Source organism: Oncorhynchus mykiss, chromosome 1, assembly GCF_057628025.1.
Source record: "Oncorhynchus mykiss isolate SJ-2025 chromosome 1, ASM5762802v1, whole genome shotgun sequence".
In the NCBI taxonomy this organism is placed as follows: domain Eukaryota; kingdom Metazoa; phylum Chordata; class Actinopteri; order Salmoniformes; family Salmonidae; genus Oncorhynchus; species Oncorhynchus mykiss.
The window spans coordinates 67,120,084-67,141,634 of NC_143022.1; the positions used below are offsets into that span (position 1 = coordinate 67,120,084).

Sequence of the window (21,551 nt, forward strand, 5' to 3'; positions counted from 1 at the left end):
GCCTGATTACCAACAATGAAGAGACTACAGGGAGGAGATGAGGGCGTGAGGGCCCTGGCAGAGTGGTGCCAGGAAAATAACGTCTCCCTCAACATCAAACAAAACAAAGAAGCTGGTCGTGGACTTCAGGAAACAGCGGAGAGAGCACGCTCCTATCCACAACAACGGGACCACAGTTGAGAAGGTAAAAAGCTTAAAGTTCTGCGCCGTACACATCACTGACGATCTGAAATGGTCCACCCACACAGACAGTGTAGTGAAGAAGGTGCAACAGCATCTCTTCAACCTCAGGAGGCCCTTAAGACCCTCACAAACTTTTACAGATGCACAATTGAGAGCATCCTGTCGGGCTGTATCCAGTCTGGTATGGAAACTGCACTGCCCACAACCGCAGGACTCTCCAGAGGGTGGTGCGGTCTGCCCAATGCATCACAAGGGGCAAACTACCTGCCCTATAGGACACCTACAGCACCCAATGTCACAGGAAGGACATCAACAACCTGAGCCACGGCCTGTTCACCCTGTTACCATCCAGAAGGCGAGGTCAGTACAGGTGCATCAAATCTGGGACCGAAAGACTGAAAAACAGCTTCTATCTCAAGGCCATCATTCTGTTAAAAAGCCATCACTAGCCAGCAATCACCCGGTTACACAACCCTGCACCTTAGAGGCTGCTGCCCTATATAGATAGACATAGAATCACTGGTCACTTTAATAATGGAACACTAGTTGCTTTAATAATGTTTACATATTGCTTTATTCATTTCATATGTATATACTGTATTCTATTCTATTGTATTTTAGTCACATTTTTGGCAATTCCTAGTTGCTGGCCTGCTCAGTCCTGGCCCTGGGGGTCTGCTGTACTGTTGTCACTCTGGCCTTGGCCTAACACACCTGAAACCAATAATGAATGTTTCACTAAGATCCTAAAGCTGAGTGGGGTGTGTTGGTTTGGGGCGCTACAGTGCCGTGGACCCCGAGAGGCAGGACGGGATGTCCCAGCTACATTGTGTGCAAGTAAAAAGAGCTCTACAGTACTATTAGGCCTATGAAATGAATAATATGGAGGGTGTACTGTTTCCGTGTGTTAATGTGTATGTGTGTTTTCATTCAACTTTCCCCCCCCCCAAACCTTTCCCTTGAGACATAAAAAAAGATGGGAAGGATGTTGTGTTGGGGAAAGAGTTGAGTTATTGACTAGACTGGTGGGGGTCGGGCGTGTAGTAGGCTCGGGTTGACTGGGCGGTCTGGCTGAAATTTGATATAGAGGCTGTCTTAAAGACAATCAAAAGTAAAGTCTTTGTACTTTATTCATACGAGTTGTTCATTTGTTAAGCTATTAGTTAAAGGTGCAACACAATATTGATTATGGACTTATCATGGATCTAGTTCAGTCTTATCAATCACTTAAACATATTTAATCATCTCTTTCCTAGCTTGATGACTGTGGGCATTTATGCCTACTTTTTGTTGTTCTAAATAGGAGACAACTAGAAGGGACACGAGTCATATTAGATTGTGTAGAAATGCAGGAAATGTGCTTAAGATGCCCCCCCCCCCCCCCCCCAAAAAAAAATGGGAGAACCCCCAGAACCCCTGGCCAAGTTATGTCCCCCTCTGCAAATAGCACTGATGGGTGATTTAAAAAGTCATAGTCAATCTATCAATAATATAATACTCTTAGCAAAACATTTTTTTTTTTAATGTACAATATGTAGAATCTATGAGAATAGAAAGGTTCAGAACTTTTGAGAAATATCACACAGCACAGTTGAAAAATATATGGCAAATAGATGGGAGGGGTTGAGTGGAGCTGAAGGATAGGACTAAAAACAAACAAAATATAAATATTTTAAAATCAACTGTGTGCGTGAAATGTATATAGTATGTATAAACTGGAAGTAGAAGCCTAATGCCCCTGCATTTGGTACACAACGTTTTAACAACCTTTGTTCAACTACTGTTTTGTTGGTTGTTTGATGCCATACTCACAGGGAAACTGTTTTGTTGGGTAAGAAACTGGGTTGTAGAGTGTCCAGTAATTCCACATCATCACACACCACTTTCACCCGGAACGTTTGTCTGCCCAACTTCTTGGACCTCTCGGAGGAGCAATGACAGCTGTCAATGAAGAGGTTCCGGCAGTTTCCGTTCGTCAGGCATGTCCTCCACAACCCGACAACAACGCAAAGTAAGTTCAGCAGTTTCATTGTGAACCGAGACTTTAATTGAATTATCTTCCGAGTTATCTCTTCCCAGTAAATAAAGCAAGTGTAGACCATTTCAAATAGGCTTCTTCTTGTTGAATGGTTACCTACCGATCAGTTATTTGCACGTTTGACAGTTATTTATGTATTCAAATAAGTATGCTCTTTGACTACTCTGAAAACACCTGTTATGTGTTCATACTATACATAATAACGAAACGATTTGCTTTGTAGGACTATTCTTTCACCGCGCAGTATCATTTGTATTATTTCTGATACTGTTTCACATTTACAGAAACGTGTGACATCGGTAGGCCACCTAAGCGTTACTAGATAAAAGTTTGCACATTTGTTACCACTATCCTAAAAGTTTGAATTCCATGGGAATGCAGTAGCCTATTACTCTGTCTTCGCCGTCGGCAAGAGCAAGATCTTCTTTCAATAATGTGTCTATTGTCACTTTTGTCATTGTACTCCTACAAAGTTATCCATTCTCATAAATCCGTTATCAACAGGTTGCCACATATATCCCCATCCACGTGTGCCGCGCAAGGCGCTTTTCCATCCACGTCTTTCTCCTTCAACCATGGGACTTGTTGCAATTATTCAGTGCATGGAAGTTGAAAAGTCCCTCCTCCTCCAAGGCAAGGGGCGTGAGTTGGTATTGTTATTACAATGATAAACCATATGAATCCATATAAATGTGACAATACACAAGTTGACTTTAACCTGTTCTAAACAACAAAACATGTAATTGTATTTATTCATGATTTTAAGGACCACCATGAACATAACATTAGGCCAACCCAAGAAATACATTTTCAAAAAATATAATTACTAGTAATTCTACGCCAACCTACATCAATCTACGCCAACCTACATCAATCTACATCAACCCTTTATCAAGTGGTTCTGAAACGGAATGGTGCAGGGGTTCAGCCTCAGACACATCTAAGATCAGATGACCACTAGATAAGGATCACTGAAGGACACCTGGACATATAGCCTACAATATGATATCCATGTGTTCCTGGCTCCTGGATACAAACTCAATGCCATGCTGAGAGAGATGTCAGATAATTGCTCACTTATTGAGGACATAATGCATCAGCACGGTCACACCTTGGCAACTAAAAAAATGCATCTTGTCCATCGATAATACATTTGATCTCTTGGCAACCAAATAAAAATACCCCAGGAAAAAAACACTACATTGAAATCTCAGGGACAGTAGCAATCTATGACTGAACATAACATTGTGCCTCAGAGAAAGCTAAAGCAGTAGCATGCTCATGATTGAAGACCTCCCGTCGAGTTGATAGGCAACAATTAGCTAACATAGGAAACTGAGAAACACCTAAATCGACAATGCAGAGGCCATGTTTTGTATACACTTATTAGAGATCAGTAATGTGGGAACATAGACCTACAGGCGACAATAGACCTCTTCACCAAAAAGTACAGAACATAAAGGAAATATATAAATTCATGGTACAACTTTGCACTAAAACAGTAGATATAAAATATGATATGGTGGCTCTCACAGCAGGACCACATTTCTAGGGAGTGTAAGTTGTTCAGTACTGTCGTCTACAGACAAAGAGTGCAGCAGTGATATCAATCATTTCCCATGCATGCCTGTAGTCAGAGCCCTTAGAGACAAAAGCCCAGACAGCTGGTTGGGCTCCTGAGCTTGGGCGAGGTGCTTCCCCTGTGTGTGCACTCTGCTCCACGCCAAATTCCTCTCTCATTATCCGTATTGTCTCCAACACAGCTAGACTAGGAGCACAAAGGAGGATTTCAAACCGCTCCCTGACCCTTCTGAGCAGCCCGTGTTTCTCGTTCATCTCCCTGACAGGCAAACATGGAGTGTCTCCTATAGGAGTACACAGTCACAGGGAAGAACAGATTCCCTGTTCCTCCCTGTTTTTACAGAGGGAAAGTAAAGCCATATTTTCTCCCATATTGTGGTGCCGGCCCTTTGACTGCCACTCACACTTGTTTGCACAGATGTATATTTACCCTGCTCAAGAAAGTACGGAGGCAAATCTCACCGCCAGCTGACCTTGGGATATGTGTAGGAAAATAAGTTGAGCTGATATCATCATTTGGCATGACACATCGTTAATCGGTGTTCACTGAGCTACTTGCATTGCCTTATTGGAAAACAGAGCCCTCACAGTCTCACTGTTCTTTGTATTCGTCTAGCGCTATGTTGTTATAGCTTATGTTATTGAAGTATCATTTTGATCAGCCAAGCATAACCTTTACAGCATATTGGAAATTGTTTACATGCCTTATAATGATTATATTCCAGCTGCTACCTTTAGCCTTCTGTACACAACCACCCACCGGACACATCATGTCATTATAATGTGGAAATGTGGGTAATATTTGTAGGAGACTTAATAAATGAGATTTCAACCTCTATTCACCCACTCAAAAAGTCAGCCTGAGGTTTGTTCAGTTCTCAATGTGTTATCACTAGGCTTTTAACCATCTAAAAGCACAACAAAATTCAAAAGAGGAATACCAATACCAATACCAATATCAGATATTTTGTATTTATACAACAACTAAATGTGTTATCACTATGCTTCATCTAATAGCACAACCAAATGACCTAGGTTGCAGTTGAGATTACATTAAAATCACATGTGATCAAAGCTGTTCTAGATTCTGCACAGGTTATTATGGCAAGTGTGAAGATCTCCACAGACCTGCGACCTTTGCATGCTATCTTGAACATGCACACTTTCTATGATTACATAATAAGACATTTATAGTTACAGTCGGCTAACCTCAAACTGTGGCCATGGATGTGTTAATCATTATAAGGTTGAATAAATACTTTGATAATAGGCTATTTACTGTATTGCAAAAGTGATATTCAATTGTGTTTGGCTGTCAACGCAATGGAGACGTTAATTCAGCATATCAATTATTAATTTATAGACATACTGGAATTAAAGCCAGACTAAGTCAGTGGCACAGATGGAACTGTCCAAGCAGAAGATACATCTCCTTCAAATGTTGATATTGGGTTGCGTTGATAACCAAACACAATTCAATATCAAGTTTGTCTTCAAATTAATAATTTATATTTTGGATTCACATCTCCATCTCAACCAAAAATCTAAGTTAAAGAATAGGACTAAATGAAATCAAACGTTAATTGCACTTTAAATACAATTTTATTTAGTCCTATTCTTCAACTTAGATTTTGGTTGAGATGGAGACGTGAATCCAACATGTTAATGATGAACTTGACGATTACATTAGAAATCAACCAAAACTTTGATACCCTAGGCCTATATGTATTGTTTATTTTCAGTTGAACCATGGGTTGAATTGAAACAAAAGATGTTGATGACTTTGCAAATGCTATTAGGCCTAAATAGTCTCATTGATGATATACGATATATAACGTATGGTTGCATTTCATTTGCTCTGGTGAACCTATCCTTGGGAATGACTTTGAATGCAGCAGGGACTATATTTAGTTATTAAGAGATTCCCCAATTGTTATTCTCACGATAGCACATTGGTACTAGTCAATGACAAATATCAAAGCTATGCAGGGTTGGGTTTGGTTAAAACCTTGGATGTAAGACTAAATGGATAGCTATCTATAGATCAAGTCTCCAGTAGGAAGTGCTGTCCAGCCTATAGTTTTTTTCTTCTGAACATTGAAGAAATGATGTTTCAAAGGTACAAAGACAAGACCACTAAATTGTAGCTGGTCCCATCAGATAACATTGCACACGTTAGTTCTCTGCTAACCTCAACAGGTGGTGCTGAATATATTCTGGTACTTCTTCATGTTAAACTAGGTCAATCCTGGCCACTAGAGGGATATTTTAAACCTACAAATTCAAAGTTGACTTGTTCCATTGGTCTGTAACAAAATGTCATGTGATCAAAATTGCACTGACACATCCTTGACTAGGCTACTAGCTACTACTAACGTTGGACAACATTTTTCACGTTTTCGCATACTGTATATGACAAAATCCCACATTTCTGTTTATTAGTTTCACACACATAAAGGGAAATACATAATCTGCTTTTATGGGAAACATAAAAATGAGGTCCTTACAACATGTAAGTTTATCATATATAAAAAATAAGATAAGAAAAGCCTTATGGATTGTCAAATAGCAGTCATGTCACTATCGCTTCTCGGTGGCACACACTGCTGAAGCTGTTGACTTTCACAGGAGGTTGGTGGAACCTTAATTGGGGAGGATTGACTCGTGGTAATGGCTAGAGCGGAATGAGTGGACTGGTATTAAATACAACAAACCCATGGTTTCCATGTATTTGATGCCATTCTATTCGCTGGAATACACTGTCGGTAACTGGAATACACTGTCGGTAACTGGAATACACTGTTGGTAACTGGAATACACTGTCGTTACACGTCGATCCAGAGCATCCCAAATGTACTCAATGGGTGACATGTCTGGTGAGTATGCAAGCCATAGAAGAACTGAGAGGGATTGTATATTTTCCTAGCCACCGTGCTTCTACACCTGCATGGCTTGCTGTTTGGGGTTTTAGGCTGGGTTTCTGTAGAGCACTTTGATATATCAGCTGATGAAAGAAGGGCTATATAAATACATTTGATTTATACAGACTTATACAGACTAATCATCAAGCCCTCAATGAGTTGAATCAGGTGAGTTTGTCCAGGCCAACAATACAATTGTGTGCTAGGGTACATCTAGGCGACTACATTTCAAACAATGTCAATAGAATGCTCACTGTGCATCCGTTGCAAATGGGGTCATGCATGGTTGATCCAATCTAATTCACATAGGATGTCGATGTGGTCTGAATGGTCCAGACATACAGTGGCAAGAAAAAGTATGAACGCTTTGGAATTACCTGGATTTCTGTAAAAATTGGTCATCAAATTTGATCTGATCATCATCTAAGTCACAAAAATAGACGAACACAGTATGCTTAAACTAATAACACACTAATTATAGTATTTTTCTTGTCTATATTGAATACATCATTTAAACATTCACAGTGTAGGTTGGAAAAAGTATGTGAGCCCCTAGGCTAATGACTTCTCCAAAAGCTAACTGGAGTCAGGAGTCAGCTAACCTGGAGTCCAATCAATGAGACGAGATTGGAGATGTTGGTTAGAGCTGCCTTACCCTATAAAAAACACTCACAAAATATGAGTTTGCTATTCACAAGAAACATTGCCTGATGTGAACCATGCCTTTGAACAAAGAGATCCCAGAAGACCTAAGATTAAGAATTGTTGACTTGCATAAAGCTGGAAAGTGTTACAAAAGTATCTCTAAAAGCCTTGAGGTTCATCAGTCCACGGTAAGACAAATCGTCTATAAATTGAAAGTTCAGCACTGTTGCTACTCTCCCTAGGAGTGGCCGTCCTGCAAAGATGACTGCAAGAGCACAGCGCAGAATGCTCAATGAGGTTAAGAAGAATCCTAGAGTGTCAGCTAAAGACTTACAGACATCTCTGGAACATGCTAACATCTCTGTTGATGAGTATACAATACGTAAAACACTAAACAAGAATGGTGTTCATGGGAGGACACCACGGAAGAAGCCACTGCTGTCCAAAAAAACTTGGATGTTCCACAGTGCTACTGGCAAAAATATTCTGTGGACAGATGAAAGTACAGATTAACTACAGATGAAACTACTGTTGGAAGGAACACACAACACCATGTGTGGAGAAAAAAAGGCACAGCACACCAACGTCAAAACCTCATCCCAACTGTAAAGTATGGTGGAGGGAGCATCAGGGTTTGGGGCTGCTTTGCTGCCTCATGGCCTGGACAGCTTGCTATTATTGACAGAAAAATGAATTCCCAAGTTGATCAAGACATTTTGCAGGAGAATGTAAGGCTATCTGTACGCCAATTGAAGCTCAACAGAAGTTGGGTAATGCAACAGGACAATGACCCAAAACACATAAGTAAATCAACAACAGAATGGCTTCAACAGAAGAAAATACGCCTTCTGGAGTGGCCCAGTCAGAGTCCTAACCTCAACCCGATTTGAGATGCTGTGGTATGACATCAAGAGAGCAGTTTACACCAAACATCACAAGAATACTGCTGAACTGAAACCGTTTTGTAAAGAGGAATGGTCCAAAATTCCTCTTGACTGTTGTGCAGGCCTGATTCACAACTACAGAAAACGTTTGTTTGAGGTTATTGCTGCCAAAGGAGGGTCAACCAATTATTAAATCCAAGGGTTCACATACTTTTCCCACCCTGCACTGTGAATGTTTAGATGGTGTGTTCAATAAAGACATTAAAACATATAATTGTTTGTGTGTGATTAGTTTAAGCAGACTGTGATTGTCTATTGTTGTGACCTAGATGAAGATCAGATCAAATTTTATGATCAATTTATGCAGAAATCTAGGTATTTCCAAAGGGTTCACATAATTTGTCTTGCCACTGTACATCAGTTAAGGCTAATACAGTATATTTCACAGCTATTCTCTTATTGAATTAAACTCCGACATTGTTATTTTTGCCTCAGTGGATTGACATAAACTTATTCTGCCCAAGTTCCCAAAAGTGTTTTGCAATTAGCGTGTATTCGGCAAGCTTACAATTAGACACTAAAGCTTAGGTTAGGCTAATGCCAAATACAAATAATTAAAGAAAAAACGAAATGTAGCCTATAGATATGAATTGCACAAGAATTATACATTTAGGGATTTTTAATGCACTGTTTTCTCTTTATTCAACCTACCCGCAACCCACCCGCACCTCATTCACACAATATTTCATGACCCTCAACCCCCCTCAACCGTACTATACTAGTGTGCTGTACAGTATAAAGATTTTAAATGATACTGCATTTCTGGCATCTCATGTAGGCATTGCACATGGACAGTATCTAAGGGAATATAATGATCTAATAAGAAAGGGCACAAGGCACCTGTTACAAATATGTTTGCAACACAAATGTGACTGGCACATAAATGTGAGTGGGCAGGCCTTATCTAGAAGGCACGGAATGCTCAAAGTCACTGCCACATTAGAAAAGATCACAGAGTAACCCGAAGTGAAGAACTGATGATGTGAGGATTTCAATCTTTCACATGTTCAGCACAATTAATCTGTCTAATCTGCATATTGTATGCTACTAATCTGCATATTTAGAACTAGAAGACATTAATGTATAACCTCGTCCAGGGTCAAATCATGCATATTACGGAATGGTGATCCCAAAATACCCAGACAGTACCTACTTTAATGCCATGGGTAGAAAACCTAAGGTCTATAGTTTTCAAGACTAGTTCTGGACTAAAAAGCAGATTGTGCGGAACTAGGCATAGTCTGTGTACAGGACCCATGGTGTCAAGAGCAAACAGAGGACAAAACCAGAGTTGCTTTCAAACATCCAGCATGTCAAGTGATCTGGCCTGTGTGAGCTGGCCTGCTGATGTACTCACCATGTACCCACAGTGTTCCAGTGGCAGGGCGGAACCGGCCGATCCACTAACCACCACTGACCACCAGCCACCTGATTACTGCTTAACCCTCACGGAAGGTTTGGTCCGGGCATAATGTTAAAAACAGAGACCATAAGATACCTAAATGACTTATTTTTAGGTCATTTTATGAAGTTGTTTGCCCAGTAAAGGGGTAAGCTTGGCATTTGTTTGACAAATCTATTTCACAAGGTTATATGATCGTTGCATCACACAAATTTGTTTGTTCATTAGGTGTCCTATGTAGTATGATCTGTATAGGTGTTTGATACAGAATCACACACCATACTACTATAAAGCCCCACAGTGGAGGTGTCATAATACCCATAAAGCGTAGCAGTCAAACAGGGAAATGGTTCCAATGGTTCTTCCACCCTTCATTTTTCCCATAGGGGATTTTATAAACACTTAAAATAAGGGATTTGTTTTGTGTACGCTTACCCCAGCGTGACATTGGGTAACCATGTAAATCTCTCTGGGACAAGGGGACTTTAATCAATATATTCGGCTCTATTTACTCTCAGATTTGAAAATGCTACTTAGAGTCAAAGTAGACATCATGCAAAACTACAAATCCCTGCAAGCTACTGCACATCATCTCTAGCTGACACCTTTGCTAACAGGTATTGTGTCAATTTAACATTTGCAGAAGACCGTTAACACAATTGTCCATTTGCAGAAATGTTGCTAATGTATTAATTACTACATTTAGATAGTTAATCCAAAGATTTTTAGCCTCATCCAGATCATCATAGCATTTGTAGTTCTTTATTATAGCCACATTAGCAGCTAGTTAGCTTTCATTTTTGGGATGTAAATACAGGCAAATATATTGGTAAAAGTCACCTTGTCCTAGAGAGATTTACACGGTTATCCAAACGTCACACCAGGGTAAGCCTACATGAAACACAGACATTATTTTAAGTGTTTCTAAAGTCTCATATGTGGAAAAACTATTGGGACCATTTCCCTGTTTGACCGCTAGGTTTTATTGGTATTATGACTGTGGTACTCTATACACTAGCACCAATAGAACAGCATGGCTTATGATGAAGGCTTTGCTGGCCGTCAGTCATTCCTTCAATCTGTTGACTAGTATACAGTAGTTACTACTTATTAGCGTGAAGACATGATAGACCTTCAATTGACTGCATTGACTAATATTTGTGCAGAATTTGCTTGACATTTTGAACTTCATAAAATGATTTTGCCTTCAATATCAACTCCTCTCTGGTGGTTAAAAAGTGTCACAATAAATGTTAACAAAGATCATTGTTGGCAGTTATCGTCATTAGCACTCAGTTGAATGTAAATAGCATTTTCTTTGATTTTCCAACATCAGCAATAATTCTGATTATAATAAGAAACTATTTTTGCTCAAAAATCATTTTTTTTGGCTGATGTTGTCTTTGTCTGTTGTGTGTTGTTTGATATAGTGTAGCAGTGACAGGACTCTCGGAGAAAGGGAATCCATATCCCAGTGTTGTGAGTGTAGCAGCAGTCAACCTCATAAGTATTCCGATCCCTTGCAGTAATCCGGCTTGCGTGAGCAGGAACCCAATGAGGAGATGAAGTCCCATGAGAGGGGGTGGGGGGGTAGAGAGTGTTTCTCTGCTGTCCTTTACATGTCCTCTGTCTGAGTTATCACAGAGGTCTGTCTTCCCCAGTCTCCCTGTCTCAGTATGCCTCCAAACATGAGGCCCCAGTCCCAGACAGACAGAAAGTCATACACACGCACAGCAGTCTCCAGTCACCCATGTGGCCTATGACAGCAAGATGGGAATGAATCCACAATAGTGTGGGGGGGATGCCAAAAGTATTCATAATCGCAACAGCAACTCAAACACTTTCTTCATTCACAGTCAGCAATAATGGTGATTCATTTAAACTACTAGTCCCTGTTTATATACTGTACTAAAAAGGCAAATGGATGGGTAACATATTAAAACAAGCTAACTATTGAATGTTCTATTTAAAACCAATTTAAACAAAGACATATTGTCTAAGGAGGTGATACAAAAAAATCCCCTGAGGTTGTTTGCTGTGTGAACTTTGACCCTGATGGCCGCAAAGCTAGAATGGCACGGATGCCATGCGAAGGCTTCAACTTTGTACAGTATATCTTCTCTACCCATCTCTGCCGAATAATTGGTGCCTGTTCTCTGTAGTGAGATGGGTCATCATGAAGTCAGCCTAGAGCTCTCCCACTCTCCACTGCAGAGATTTCACGCCATGCTATCCGACTGTCGGTAAAGCTCTCTACCCTTACATGTGCTTTCTCTATTAAAAGAACCCGCTTTAGCTCTTTTAGAAGAGAAGAGATGTCTTCCCCGTAACAGCAGAGTAGAGGAGCTTGAGTCTAGCCTCCTGGGGATGTGTGCAAACAGGCCGTTCATACTGCCGCTCTGCTCTCATGCCCTGTAAAGAGAGTATTTTTGTTCAATCTTTAATTCAACGGGGCTCCACTAGTCCTTCACATGCTTCTCTTCCTCCTAGCTTTCAAGGGTGGCAACATCAATATACATTTTATCGTTTGTATTAAAGGGCGACTGCACTTCCTGATTTGGCCTGGTTTTTTCATCATTGCTCATTAGAAATGCTAGTGGCTGAAGGCAAACGAGTGTTGTCTTGGAGGTGTGGTTTGACGTGGGTGTTTCTTGGGTGTGTCTTTGCCATTCAATAACAACAAAGGCCAGTAGTGAGTACAGCGAGGTAAGCTAAGCTAGCTTTGCAATGGAAAGACCAACGTTTTGAAATTGAGGACTTCTCCCCTTCTGACTGACTCGCCATCTCAGGATGGTCAGCTAATTCAGTTCTATGTGTAGGCTAATGTAAGTCTGCGCTGACAGCAGCTAGTTAGCATTGCTTGGTAATAGCTGCATCTGGCTATCCTTTCTGGCTGATATTTCTCTGTCAAATCAGTTATGGCAAGATAGCAAGAGCCAGAGTGTCTAGACTGTGTTTCATAAGACACTTGTTTTACAACACATTGCTACAAAAGTAACTTGCAAATTAGTTTCAACGTTTCATAAGGTCATGTTACATATTACAGTGGAAACGGTATCAACTGCAAGTTGAATGCCCAGTCTTGAGTCAGCTCAGCTGTCATAAAACACAATATTCTATAACTGGCTAGTTTTGTCTCATCTCGTCTCCCCTTATGTCTGCTGTTAGATCATTCCCGCGGGACCAATTCCAGAACTACTAATATCCCTACAACAGGTGAAGGCTACATGTGGAGATTGCACAAACAATGGCCAGCTTGAGTGTAAATACATTGAACAACAACAAATCGCTGCGGTTCGTGTAACAAAGACAAATATTTTATGCTGTAAATATCATAGTGATGTGCATATAAAGACTGTAGGAGTCATTTTGGCCTGTTTAGTGTGTTGTGTATATGTTGTCTGTCAAGGGTTATTTGAACTTGTTTTGTACACTAGAGGGCACTATATGTTGGGGTCATGGGTCACGAGTCACTTGTGCACATACTGTAGGCAGCACAGGTGACCAGGGAGGGTTAGCACAGGTGAGAGGAGAGCACATGCAGTTCTTACTGTGTCACAGATATAGCTTATAGAATTACTCTCTCTATACCTTTTCTATAGGAATATGTGTTTTGGAGCTATTTATATTTTATATGCACAATAAATGGGAATTTCACCCAAAAAGAGTGACGTTTGGAATGCTGATTTTTGTGGACGAGTTATGGACAACTCTTTCCTGTGCCAGTGGCTTTTCGTAGGGAATTGCCACTACAAAGACTGTATGCCTACACTTACCGAGCAAATAAATATACATTGTGTATAGAGTACAGCTTCAGCTGTCTAACTAGAATGACAATCTATTTGTCTATTTGGCCAATTCTAAGGATTTGTCAAACCACACACTGGTTCTGTCTTCCAGCCTTGTCTCAGAGCATTTCGTATTATTCTGTATGTAAATCCGAGACACTCCATCATATGTTATATGTTTCATATGGCATGTATTAATTTGTGGATGTCCATCATCCATTTTGTATGATATGTTACGAATTTGCAAAACGTACAATACAATATGTTACATATGGTTACATAAGCAGATGCTTGCTTACTTAAGGCAAAAATGAAAGGTTGGGTGAGAGTATAACGTGACTGTCTAGCAACTCAAATGTTGCAGGTTCAAATCTCATCACGGACAACTTAAGCATTTTACCTAATTAGCACATTTTCAACTACTTACCACTTTTTGGCTATTTTGCAACTACATGTTAGCTATCCCTTCCCTTTCCCTCACCCAAACCTTAACCCTTTTAGCAAATGAATGATGAATGAATGTGAATCAATGATAATTGATGATAATTAGCTGGCTGGCATTCGGGGGCTTCGTTTCCTAACCCAAAACAACATGTGTGTTCTCATATCAGCTTATTGTGTAATTTTTAGGGTACTTGTCTACTACAAATATAGCAAGGGCTATTGGCAGCAAATAGCAAAACATATCTGCAAGTATTCAGTAACGTACACAGCTGGTTGCATACTAACGGGGTAAGTGTCACCAGCCTGAATCTATTCTGTAGTTACAGTCCTCCTATTAGTATATAAACTGAGTATACAAAGCAGCTCTTTCCATGACATAGACTGACCAGGTGAAAGCTATGACCCCTTATTGATGTCCCTTGTTAAATCCACTTCAATCAGTGTAGATGAAGGAGATGAGACATGTTAAGGAAGGATTTTTAAGCCGCGAGACAATTGAGACATGGATTGTGTGTCTGTGCCATTCAGAGGGTGGTATGGGCAAAACAAAAGATTTAAGTGCCTTTGTTGAACAGGGTAGGCACAGGAGGTTGTTGGCACCTTCATTGGGGCGAACGGGCTTGTGTTAATGACTGGAGTGGAATGGAATCAAACACATGGTTTCCAGGTGTTTGGTGCCAATTCATTAGCTTCGTTCTGGCCATTAGTATGAGCCGCTTTCCCCTCAGCAGCCTCCCGTCAGGGTATGGTGGTAGGTGCTAGGCACACACCGGTTTGTGTCAAGAGCTGCAACGCTACAGGTTTTTTCACGCTCAACAGTTTCCCATGGGTATCAAGAATGGTCCACCACCCAAAGTACGCCTAGCGAACTAGACACAACTGTGTGCGAAGCTGTCATCAAGGCAAAGGGTGGCTACTTTGAAGACTCTCAAATATAAAATATTTTGATTTGCTTAACACTTTTTTGGTTACTAAATGATTCCATGTGTTATTTCATAGTGTTATATGTCTTCACTATTATTCTACAATGTAGAAAATTGTAAAATAAAGAAAAGACCTCAAATGAATAGGTGTGTCCAAACTTTTGACTGGTACAATATGTTCCCACACCTTGCAAGGAACCAAATGTACTAGCTGGGAATACTATCAGTCCTGGGGTTAACCTAACCACTAATGATAATGTAATCAGGGCTGTGTGTATATGTTTGTATATGTGAGTAATGCCAACCAGTCAGTGCCATGTTGGCACATCCTTTGTGAATTTTCTTTTCAATCTGGATCTCTGATTGGCTATGTTCAACCGTGTATTTACTGTTGGCTTCCATGACTTCCTCTCTCTACCTCCCTCTGTGATATAGGAGCTGGGTCTGATATAGGTGCCGAAGTCGGCTCCTTCATGACCAGTATCTGTGACGAGAGGGGCCTGGAGCTGATCTATGCTGCCATGCCTATCAGGAGTTCTCTGACTGATACATGGGGCTGTGTATTCTTCAAACATGTCAGGGAACTCCTGTCTTATATGGGACACCATACAGAAAGGTATAATATTTGCACATTTTTATATTAGCAGAACGCTGTTTCTACAGTATTTTGTGAAGAATGGTGTATTGTTACACTTAGAACTTATCAAAACACTTTGTTCAGAATGTCATATTATTCTGTTGGCTACTGATTGATGAGTGGTATGAGAAGAGTGCCATCCTCCTGAATCTCACATCTGCCTGTAGTTATCGAACTCTGCCTGCTGGACCCATGGGTTGAGGCAAACTGTCATATCCAGATGGAGTGTCATGCACTCCACCCCTCCAGCCACCTGACTCCACCTGTCCATAACCTGTAATACATTACATAGATGGAAGGGACTTCATCACCCACACTCGAGACTTAAAGACACAACCTGGTCTCAGAGCATTTCATATTATTCTGTACGTAAATCCGAGACACCCCATTTAGTATCACATGTTAAGTTTCGTATGGTATGTATTAATTTGTGGATGTCCATCATGCATTTCATATGATGTTACGAATTACAATTCGTATGATATATCACTAATTTGCAAAACCTATAATAATTTAGAATTTGCAAAACTTACCATGTTATACGCCCACCCATCCACCCTTCTTTCGTTTTTGCCTAAAGTAACCTTCTGTCTTATGTAACCATACCAAACTTAACATATCATACAAATTCTGAGCTTCCCAGATGTACTTTTCCTATGCTAGTCTAGTCTATGAGACCAGGTTGCCCCCTACACACTGCAATACATATTTTTCTTGCGCCAACCTGTCACTCAATCATTTGTACTTGTTTGCTATTTGTATATAGTGACATAGAACAAAAACAGAGGGGCTAAAGTTTGAACTGAGGGGGGCTATGCCCCCTTTAGCCCCCTTGTGGATCCAGGCCGGAGTTAAGGTTAGCTTTAGGAGTTAGGTTAAAGGGTTAACGTTAGGTGAAGGGTTAGCTAACATGCTAAGTAAGTAGCTAAAAAGTAGTAAGCAGTTGCTAAAGTTGTCCATGATAAGATTTCCAACACGCAATCTTTGGGTTGTTAGACTTTAACGTTATACAGCCACTCATCTACCCAGACCAACAGGTGTCATACCAACAGTAACATATCATACTAATTTGAGTGTCCCAGATTTACGTAGACCAGTTTAATGTAACCTAACATAAAGTAACATCATGGAGTGGCAAATATTTTAGTAAAATATAATACATTTTTTCTCTGAGACCAGGCTGATAATCCATACCCAACCCTCCAGTAAATCATGAATAACTCACTTACAAAACTGTTGTTTTGGACTTTATAACCAAAATTATCCTTTTTACGCTGTAGTAAATTTGGACACTAAAATTAATGCTTAGGACTCATATCGATGCCACATAGTCCATTTAAAACCAGAGAAGTTGGTTCTAAAGGTCAGTTGACCTTTATAAAGGATGCATGTGAGGAAATCAAGAAATCGTATGACTTACAGCACACCACATGAACCTCTATAGAGAACTCTACAGAAGGCTTGATCTAGCATGGATCAAGAGGACTAAAGCCGTGTTGGGCTCTGGTGGTGACATGCTCTCTGTCATCTAATGGAATGATGAGCCGGTTGCCTGTTCCCCACCTCCCTCTTGTGTCATCCTGCTTATGTTTCCACACGCCCATAACCTCCCATCCAATCCAAACCAGGGTTCTGAGCTCAGCTCTCTAATTGTTCCAAACCACCGATTTGGCTCGTGTGGCGGCATCCCCAGATTTCCCACAGAATCTTCTGCCGTGCTGCCACAGTAAATCCTGGGAGGATGCAGCGGGTAGCAGGCTGTGGGCATGGAAAGGGGGTCAATGCCATCAGAAACCATGACCTCAAAACCTGAGGGTCACAAATCCCAGATCTAAGAGGCAAGACAGCCTTGAGAATCTGCGCAGCTGTGCTTGTAAACTCAAATGCTAATTTCAGAACTAATGTTTATGAACAACGGTGTTATGCTACCACTCCTCAGACATGCTCTGGCTAAATGAAAAAAAAAGAGAGACTCTCCCTTCACCCCTAGTTAGCCTGCGGCTGTGGCTGTTGGGGCTCCCTGTGTGTGCGGTGGTGATGAGGGGGAGAGCAGGAGCTGGTATTACAGAGCAGGGTCACCTCCAGCTGAGAGAGGCATGCTCGCTAGTTGGTTTGGATCACCCTGCATTGCCCGGGGGCGGTACTCTAAGCCAGTTGCTTCCCAAACTGTGGGGCGCACATTAGGCATGGCAACATGTATTGAACTCTGCCTGCTTTTTTGCAAGAAAATTTGCTTTAAAAGTTCAACATGTTCTCTGCACCCTATGACAATGTGTAGAATTGCATGAAATGAGCTTTAAACCTGCAACTTTTGCAGGGATGTTCCCCAATGGTGAAAGGGGGGCCTGAGTGAAAACGTCTAAGCAGGTTAGAGTGCTTCATAATATACAGTGGCAGGACCACCAGTACAGTGCAATTGAAGCGTTGTGTTCCAAAACGCTATATCCACCAATGTTTCACAAAGGATTCTTCCTGGTTAGCCTTAATTGGCTGAGATAATGAAGGTGCTGGTCATGCCGAGAGATGAGTCCTGATTGGTCTAACCTACAACAGTCTACCACGGATTTAAAAATATATATATATATAATAGACATCCCTGTTAGTGAGTGTTTCACCTTTGCCAAGATAATCCATCCACCTGACAAGTGTGGCATATAAAGAAGCTGATTACCTAGTGCTGGGGACAATAAAATGTGCAGTTTTGTCACACAACACAATGCCACCGATCTCTCAAGTTTAGGGGAAGCGTGCAATTGGCATGCTGACTGCAGAAATGTCCATCAGAGCTTTTTCCAGAGAATTTCATGTTTGTTTCTCTACCAACATCATTTTAAAGAATTTGCCAGTATGTCGAACCGGCCTCACAACCGCAGACCATGTGTAACCTGCCCAGGACATCCGGCTTCTTCACCTGCGGGATAGTCTGAGACCAGCCACCCGGACAGCTGATGAAACTTTGGGTTTGCACAACCAAATAATTTCTGTACAAACTGTCAGAAAGCGTCTTAGGGAAGGAAGCTCATCTGCGTGCTCATTGTCTTCACCAGGGTCTTCACCTGACAGCAGTTTGGGATTGTAACAGACGTCAGTGGGGAAATGCTCACCTTCGATGGCTTCTGGCACGCTGGAGAAGTGTGCGCTTCACGGATGAATCCCAGTTTCAACTGTACCGGGCAGATGGCAGACAGCATGTATGGAATCGTGTGGGTGAGCAGTTTGCTCATGTCAACGTTGCTAACAGAGTTCCCCATGGTAGTGGTGGGGTTATGGTATAGACAGGTATAAGCTACGGACAACGAACACAATCGCATTTTATCTATGGCAATTTAAATGCACAGAGATACTGTGACGAGATCCTGAGGCCCATTGTCGTGCTGTACCATTCATCCACCGCCATCACCTCATGTTTCAGAATGATAATGCACAGCCCCATGTCGCAAGGATCTATATACAATTCCTGAAAGGAAAATGCTCCAGTTCTTCTATGGCCTGCATTCTCACCAGATAGTTCACCCATTGAGTATGCTTGGGATAATCATAATCTAGTTCTACGTGTACGACAGCGTGTTCCAGTCCACCCCCCCAATATCCAGCAACTTCGCACAGCCATTGAAGAGGAGTGGAACAACATTCCACAGGCCACAATCAACAGCCTAATCAACTCTATGTGAAAGAGATGTGTCACGCTGCATGAGGCAAATGGCTGTCACACCAGATACTGACTGGTTTTCTGATCTATTTTCCCAGTCATGTGAAATCGATAGATTAGGGCCTAATTAATTTATTTAAATTGACTGATTTCCTTATATGAACTGTAACTCAGTAAAATCTTTAAAATTGTTGCATGTTGCATTAATATTTTTATTCAATGTAGTTGCTTGGTATATAACGGCAGCTTACGTTATAAAATGTATCTCAGCCACTTTTCCCCTCATGTTGGTTAAGTGTGCCTTGAATTCTAAATATATCATTGACAGCAAAGCATCACCACACCTCCTCCTCCATGCTTCACGGTGGGAACCACACTTGCAGAGATAATCCGTTCACCTACTGTGCGTTTCACAAAGACATGGCGGTTGGAACCAAAAATCTAAAATTTGAACTCATCAGACCCAAGGACAGATTTCAACTTGGCCCAAGCAAGTCTCTTCTTTGGTGTGGGGGTGCTTTGCTGGTGACACTGTCTGTGATTTATTTAGAATTCAAGGCACACTTAACCAACATGGCTACCACAGAATTCTGCAGCGATACGCCATCCTATCTGGTTTGGGTTTAGTGGGACTATCATTTGTTTTTCAACAGGACAATGACCCAAAACTCACCTCCAGGCTGTGTAAGGGCTATTTGACCAAGTGCTGCATCAGATGACCTGGCCTCCACAATCACTCAACCTCAACCAATTTTAGATGTTTTGGGATGAGTTGGACCGCAGTGAAGGAAAAGCAGCCAACAAGTGCTCAGCATATGTGTGGGAACTCCTTCAAGACTGTTGGAAAACCATTCCTCATGAAGCTGGTTGAGAGAATGCCAAAAGTATGCAAAGTTGTCATCAAGACAAAGGGTGGCTTCTTTGAAAAATATCAAATATATTTGGACTTGTTTAACACTTTTCTGGTTACTACATGATTCAATATGTGTTATTTCATAGTATTGATGTCTTCACTATTATTCTACAATGTAGAAACTAGTGAAAATAAAGACAAACCCTTGAATGAGTAGGTGTGTCCAAACTTTTGACTTGTACTGTATATGGTATATATTTTTTGGCATTAGTTATACTGTTTTAGATGTTGATTATTGCACTGTTGTACATGTCTGTCGTTGAACAACCCCATGCCATGATTAGATAGTGAAAAAATGACACCAATCTCTTTCATAAGCTTATATAACAACATTTCTGAAAATGGACATGTAGTGTTTTGAATGAAACTCTTCATATCAGGACTTACACCCACCAGTATGATGGCCAACACACCAGGACCCGTTAGGTTTTTCCATTCGTTATGACTCTCACTTTAGTCCCTTGGGAAAATATTCTACTGAAGTGGTCAACTAGAAATATGCTACATGTAAATGTTCCTACTCAACTGCTTTATTTTATAGGCAACTTTGATGGAAAATTGCTTTATAGCTATAACACATGAGTAAATGGGGAATTTATTAACATTATTACACAATTGACAAGGCAAAATATCTTTCAGTCCCTCTGCTGTTGGATTGTGAATCTTGAAGTTGCGTCTCAGCCATTCACAGAGCTTTTTTAAATACTTTTTTGTTGTTGCTGTAATTACCAAGCTTTGCACACTTCCTTTGCCCTCATTAAACAACATTTTTAATGGATGAGGTTTGAAATAAACATGTTTCTCACTGAGGGGGTGGGTTGGGTTAAGGTTCAGAGAGTTTGTTAGCCTTTAAAGTTTGTTACCACTAAAGAAAGTGCCATGGAGATGTGCACAGGAAGTACCTATGGATGACTGTGTGGTTTAAGAATGGTGTGAGATACGTACAGGGAAATTAAACCTCACTGAAGGTCTTACTTCAGACAGCCTTGTTCTTTGAGAACACGGAAATATTAGACCAGGACTGAGAAACAAAAGGATGGGTTCAGTAGGAGGTAAGGTCAGTGGAAAATACAGCTTCTCTTTGTAATAGGAATAGGGCAGCAAGGGCGCCCACATGACTTTGTAAGTCCACCATCCTTGTCCCTCTAGTTTCAGATCATGCTTCCTCTGGTTAAAGTTAACACAGGCCAAATTATTCCTCATGTTCACACTCTGTCTCTGAAGGGGCCTTGGACGGAGAGCTGGATGAAACCAAAACCTTAGCCCAGAACCCATATTCCCCTTCTACATTCCCCAGTCCTGAGCACCTCTGCTCTGCTACACTACCTCCACTCTGACCAAAAGTGTGTTTTCTCTTTCTCTCCTTATTTCCTGGCCTTAAGTCATGATAACAAGCCCGGCACCCAGTGACAGATACTGTCAGTTGGCAGTCAGGCATTCAGGGAGGCTCTAGCTGAATCAACAGTAGGCCCAGAGAGTGGTC

At 41.0% G+C, this 21,551-nt stretch overlaps 1 protein-coding gene and 1 long non-coding RNA gene across 3 annotated transcripts in view; one reads left to right on the forward strand and one right to left on the reverse strand.

Moving 5' to 3' along the window:
• Positions 1-4,721, reverse strand: part of LOC110526836 (adhesion G protein-coupled receptor A3) — a 286,855-nt gene extending 282,134 nt beyond the window's left edge. For both annotated transcript variants that reach the window (XM_036982670.2, XM_036982667.2), the window contains exon 1: positions 1,996-4,721. In XM_036982670.2, the coding sequence (XP_036838565.2) occupies positions 1,996-2,285 (290 nt within the window). In that variant the 5' untranslated portion in view covers positions 2,286-4,721. The remainder of the gene's footprint in view (positions 1-1,995) is intronic.
• On the forward strand, positions 2,076-20,844 carry LOC118965254 (uncharacterized). Its single transcript, XR_016496552.1, has 3 exons — positions 2,076-2,194; positions 15,305-15,485; positions 19,809-20,844. It is a non-coding gene; the product is annotated as an uncharacterized LOC118965254 (long non-coding RNA).
• The last annotated feature ends 707 nt before the right edge of the window (positions 20,845-21,551 follow it).